Source organism: Saimiri boliviensis, chromosome 18, assembly GCF_048565385.1.
Source record: "Saimiri boliviensis isolate mSaiBol1 chromosome 18, mSaiBol1.pri, whole genome shotgun sequence".
NCBI classification, from domain to species: Eukaryota; Metazoa; Chordata; class Mammalia; order Primates; family Cebidae; genus Saimiri; species Saimiri boliviensis.
This window is the reverse complement of record NC_133466.1, coordinates 43,270,480-43,276,479: the sequence shown is the minus strand read 5'-3', so window position 1 is coordinate 43,276,479 and position 6,000 is coordinate 43,270,480. Positions and strand designations below refer to the sequence as shown.

Genomic DNA, 6,000 nt, shown 5'->3' with positions numbered 1-6,000 from the left:
AAGCAAAAGGAGTTCAAAAGGCAAGACCAGCACAAAAGGTCAGGCCAGGTCAAAAGGCCAGGCCAAAAGGCAAGAACAGGCCAGTCCAGGTCCAAAGGCCAGGGCAAAAGACCAGGCCAGGCCAAAAGGCAAGGCCTAAAGGCAAGGACAGGCAAAAAGCCTTGGCCAAAAGGCCAGCTCAGGCCAAAATTAAAGGTCAAGAGCCCAGGCCAGGCCAAAAGACAAGGCCGAAAGGCAAGGTCAAAAGGCCAGGCCAAAAGGCCAGACAGGCTGAAAGGCCAGGCCTAAAGTTGAGGCCAGGAAAGTGTCCAGTCCAGGTCAAAGGGTCAGTCCAGGCCACAAGGCACAGACCAAAAGTCATGGCGAGGCCAGGCCAGGCCAAAAGGACAGGCCAGGACAAACGGCCAGGACAAAAGTCCAGTCCAGGCCAAAAGGCCAGGTGAAAGGGTCAGGCCAGGCCAAAAGGCCAGGACAGGCCAAAAGTCCAGTCCCAAAGTTCAGGCCAGGCAAAGAGGCCAAGCCAGGCTAAAAGGCCAGGCCAAAGGCAAGGCAAGTCCAGACCAGGTCAAAAGGCAAGGCAAGGCCAGACCAGACCAGGCCAAGAGGCCAGGTCAGGCCAGAAGGCCAGGCAAAATGGCCAAGCCAAAAGGCCAGGCCAAAAGTTGAGGCCACCCCAAAAGGCCAGGCCAGGCCAAAAGGCAAGCACGCAGAGAAGGGTGACCAATGAACGGAGTCACTGGGGCAAAAGCAGGTGATTGGCTGCGAGAGAACAAACAGGAGTTCTGGTTGCCAAGGCAGCGACCAGAGGAAACGACCAGAGGCAAAGACTTCGGGGTGAGGACTAGGCTGCCAGTCCCCTTCCTGAAGGTCTCCCTCAGTCCTCCTGGAGGTCCCCCGCATCCCTGTGAAGCCCCTGCTGACATGTCAGCTGGGAACTGCTCAAACCTTCCCGGGCGCCCCCCCTTGGTGGCTCCTGGCTTCCCACCGGCCCCCGGTGCTCCGCCCCGGGCCTCCTCCTCCTCGTCACCGGCTCCCCGAGGTGACCACAACATGGCTGCCATGCCTGGGCTGCTCTTCTGGCTGTTTGTGCTCGGGCTGCCGTGGCGAGTGCCGGGCCGGCCGGACCCCAGCACTGGCCGACGCTTCTCGAAAGATAAACTCTGGGCAGACGACGAATGCAGCAGTGAGTGAGCCTGGAAGGCCAGGGGCCCAGGGTCTCCGCATTGGCGCCGCCCGGCTTGTGTGGAGGCTGGAGCTTGGCAGCCCAGCGGGCTGGCTCGGGGGTCGCAAGTGGGATGGGCGGGACTTGGGGGTGGGCTGGCTCCAGGTCCCTGTGTCTGACTTCTCCGGCTCTGCCGGCGCCCAGTCACTCAGGCCTGACCGTGGGGGGCTGCACCTCCCACTTGTTGCCAGCATTTTATTTTCCTCTGCTGAGACAGTGGCTTGCTTGCAGTGGTCCCTGGTTCTCTAGGAGTAGCTCACAGCATTCCTTCCCCACCCCACCATCTGCCTGGGCTTTGAGGGTAGATGTGTCTGTGTGTCGCGCGACTGGGCTCCCAACGCCGCAGCCAAATGCTTTCTTACATGCACCGCAGGGGCCTCGGGGGGTACAGTACACTGGCAGATGCGCTAAGGGCTCAATGGGTGTTTTCCCCGTGGCAGGCTTCTCTGGAAAGGCTCTCTGGGGCTGCCGCTTTGCCCTTTTGCTTCATTGGGATTTGGGCTCATACCACCTTTTGAAGAGGAATTGGGAGTTTAGGTTTGGGACGAGTCCGGAGTCCAAGCACTCATTGTATTTCGAGGTCTCTACCCCGATTTTGATCAATCCTGTCATTTCTGTGCTTGGAAGGCTTTTTGCAGACTGCTAGGCAGGGCAGCAGGAAGGCCAAAACTTTTGCTCTGCAAAGAGGCTGAGGATCTGCACCGGTCACCTGGGACCGGCAGCCTCCTCTTCTGCCAGGCCAAAGGTCAGGCCAGGCCAAAAGGCTCAGACCAAAAGGCATGGTAAGGCCAGTTCAGGCCAAAAGGACAGATCAGGACAAAAGGCCAGGAAAGAAGGCCAGGCGAGGCCAAAAGGCCAAGAGAAAAGGCCGAGCCAAAAGCTCCGCCCAGCCGGAAAGGCAAGGTCAGGCCCGACCAGACCAAAAGGCAAGACCATGCCAAAAGACAAGATCAGGCCAAAAGGTCAGGCCAGGTAAAAAGGCCAGGCCAAAAGGCAAGGACAGACCAGACCAGAACAAAAGGCCAGGCCAGGCTAAAAGGCTAGGTCCAGCCAAAAGGCAAGGCCAAAAGGCCAGGCCAGGCAGAAAGGCAAGGCCAGACCAGGCCAAAAGACAAGACCAGGACAAAAGGTCAGGCCAGGCCAAAAGGACAGACCAAGAGGCCAGGCCTAAATTACAGGCCAGGCCATAAGGCAGGCCGAAAGGCAAGGCCAGGCCAAAAGTACATGCCAGATCATAAGGCCAGGCCAAAAGGTGATGCCAGGCCACATGTCCAGTCCAGGACAAAAGGCCAGGCTAAAAGGCCAGGCCAGGCCAAAAGGCACGGCGAGGCCAGGCCAGGCCAAAAGCACAGGCCAGGACAAAAGGCAAGGACATGCCAAAAGGCCAGGACAAAGGTACAGGCCAAGCCAAAAGGCCAGGCCAAGAGCCTGGGCCAGGACAAAAGGCCAGGCCAAAAGCCCCGGCCAAAAGGCCAGGCCGAAAGGCAAGGGCAGGTCAGGCCAAAAGGCCAGGCCAAGAGGCCAGGACGGACTAAGAGCCCAGGCCAGGCGAAAACGCAAAGCCAAAAGCCCCAGCCAAAAGGCCAGGCCGAAAGGCAAGGCCAGGCCAGGCCAAAAGTACAGGCCAGGTCGAAAGGCCAGGCAGAAAGGTGAGGCCAGGACAAATGTCCAGTCCAGGTCAAAAGGCCAGGCCAAAAGGCCAGACCAGGCCAAATGGCCAGGTCAAAAGGTCAGGCCAGGTCAAAAGGCCCAGATCAAAAGGTAAGGTGAGGTCAGGCCATGCCAAAAGTACAAGCCAGGCCAAAAGGCCAGGACAAAAGTCCAGGCCAGGCTGACCAAAGGCTAGGCCAAAAGGTCAGGCCAGGCCAAAAGGCAAGACCAGGACAAAAGGTCAGACCAGGTCAAAGTCAGGCCAATAGGCAAGGACAGGCCAGGCCAGGACAAAAGGCCCCGCAAAAAGGCCAGGACAGGCCAATAGGTAAGGCCAAAAGGACAATACAGGCCAAAAGACAAGGCCAAAAGGCCAGGACAGGCCAAAAAGCAAGGCTAATAGGCGAGGCCAGGCCAAAAGACCAGGCAAGCCCATAAGGCCAGGCCAGACCAGGCCGGGCCAGGCCAGACCAGGCCGGGCCAGGCCAAACAGAAATGCCAGGACAAAAGGCCAGGCCAAAAGGCAAGCACAGACCAGACCCGGACAAAAGTTCAGGCCAGGACAAAAGGCCAGGCCGGCCCAAAAGGCCAGTGCAAAAGGTTAGGCCAGGCTGAGAGGTCAGGCGAGGCCAAAAGGCCAGACCAAAAGTCAAGGCTAGGCCAAAGGGTAAGGCAAGTCCAGACCAGGCAAAAAGGCAAGACCAGGTCAAGCCAAAAGGCCAGGCCAAAAGTTGAGGCCACCCCAAAAGGCCAGGCCAGGCCAAAGGGCAAGCACGCAGAGAAGGGTGACCAATGAATGGAGTCACAGGGGCAAAGGCAGGTGATTGGCTGTGGGAGAACAAACAGGAGTTCTGGGTGCCAAGGCAGCGACCAGAGGAAACGACCAGAGGCAAAGACTTCGGGGTGAGGACTAGGCTGCCAGTCCCCTTCCTGAAGGTCTCCCTCAGTCCTCCTGGAGGTACCCACATCTGTCTTAAAGCCCCTGCTGACGCGTCAGTTGGGAACTGCTCAAACCTTCCCGGGTGCCGCCCCTCGATGGCGCCTGGCTTTTCACCCGCCCCTGGTGCTCCGCCCCGGGCCTCCTCCTCCTCGTCACCGGCTCCCCGAGGTGACCACAACATGGTTGCGGTGCCTGGGCTGCTCTTCTGGCTGTTCGTGCTCAGGCCACTGTGGCGAGTGCTAGGCCAGCTGGACCCCAGCACTGGCCAACGCTTCTTGGAAGACAAACTCTGTGTAGACGACGAATGCAGCAGTGAGTGAGCCTGCGAGGCAGCCGACCCAAGGGTCTCCACAGCGGCGCTGCCCGGGTTGTGCAGGGGCTGGAGCTCGGCAGCCCAGTGGGCTGGCTCAGGGGTCACAAGCCGGATGGGTGGGACGTGGGGGTGGGCTGGTTCTGGGTCCCTGTTTCTGCCTTCTCTGGCTCTACCGGCACGCAGCCACTTGGGCCTGACCGTGGGCACTGCACATCCCACTTGTTGCCAGTGTTTTATTTTTCCTCTGCTGAGATGGGGGCTTGCTTGCAGTGGTCACTGGTTTCCCCAGGAGTATCTCACAGAGTTCCTTCCCCACCCCCCAATCCGCCTGGGCTCCGAGGGTAGATGTAGTTGGACGTCGCGCGGCTGGGCTCCACACGCCACAGCCAAACATTTTCTTGCTTGCGCTGTCGGGACCTTCGTGAGTGCAGTACCCCTGCAGATGCACTAAGGGCTCGGTGGGTGTTTTACCAGTGGCAGGTTGATGGTGGGGCTTCTCTGGAAAGGCTCTCTGGGGCTGCCACTTTGCCCTTTGGCTTCATTGGGATTTGGGCTACTACCTCCTTTTGAACAGGAATTGGGAGTTTAGGTTTGGGACGAGTCCAGAATCCAAGCACTCATTGTATTCCGAGGTCTCTACCCCGACTTTCATCAATCCTGTCATTTCTGTGCTTGGAAGGCTTTTTGCAGACTGCTAGGCAGGGCAGCAGGAAGGCCAAAAGCTTTTGCTCTGCAAAGAGGCCGAGGATCTGCACCGGTCACCTGGGACCGGCAGCCTCCTCTTCTATGCGCAGGAAGCGGAATTGCTCAACAATCGGGATTGGAGGTGCGCGGTGGGGAGATCTTCAGGCTCAGATGAAGAGGGTTATTCCAGGAAGGATAAGAAATACCCCAAGGGTCTCAAAAGCCAAGGTTGGTTTAGACATAGCCACTTGTGTGTTGAAACCTCTTCTCTATGTGTTCCCTGAACCAGGATCATTCTTAGAGCCTTTCAGCTGGTCTCAAACAACCTTGTAACTTACAGCCACTGCAGAAACGGTTTTTCATACATTGTTAAGCAATGCCTATAGAAAAGTATTCATTTTAGAAAGGCCCAGAACCCTATAGTTGAGGTATTTATATTCAAATTTGTTATCAAAACTAAATTTCATAATTGGAACTGTCTGTATCTCTACAACACTAATCAAGACAAGGGATCTCTAATGAGCGTGAAGCCATTCCTAGAGGTAACCCTGTGGTTGATGTAAATAAGCTGTCAAACGCGGGACAACTGCCATGATTTTTCCCTTTAGTTTTCTTGGAGCCAAACCAGGCTGTTATCCATTTGCTGTTGGTGATGGCAAGATAGTTGGTATTCTTTGCTTGCAAGCATGGCCCTGCCTGTGTTCATCAAAACAGGTTACCTGGAGAATCGTCACATCAGTGACTCTTCTTCGGTACTAAGGCCTGATGTTAGAAGAGCTCACGGTTGTAAGATAGCTTGAGAAATGATGTGTGTTCAAGCAAAGGAAACCAAATATAACAGGCATCAACAGGAACAACATCTGGATGGGTCTGTGTTGTGCTGTATAAAGTGTTTTGTGATATGAGCATGTACAATGTCCTTGTGTGCTTTTCAAATAGCTGTTCCACTTTTATGTTGGCCTCTGATGTTATTGTAAATCCTCTATGATCTATTCTAAGGGAGAGCAAGGAAAACACTGCCATTTCCAATTTTGATCTTCTTCCCAATCTTAAATTGTCCGTCACCTTAAACCTGGCCTTCACTCAATAACGTCTGAAGTACAAAGTTGACATGTTGGAAAATAATCAGAGTCTAGCTTCAAAAAACAAATGACTCCCTCCAAATCTATATGTTTGTATAGCCATTTAAAG

At 55.7% G+C, this 6,000-nt stretch overlaps 1 protein-coding gene across 1 annotated transcript in view; it reads left to right on the top strand.

Moving 5' to 3' along the window:
- Positions 1-1,050: 1,050 nt before the first annotated feature.
- LOC120361579 (transport and Golgi organization protein 1 homolog) overlaps positions 1,051-6,000 on the top strand; it is an 80,416-nt gene continuing 75,466 nt past the window's right edge. Inside the window, 1 exon segment of the mRNA XM_074389396.1 lies at positions 1,051-1,183. Coding sequence (XP_074245497.1) covers positions 1,051-1,183 — 133 coding nt within the window.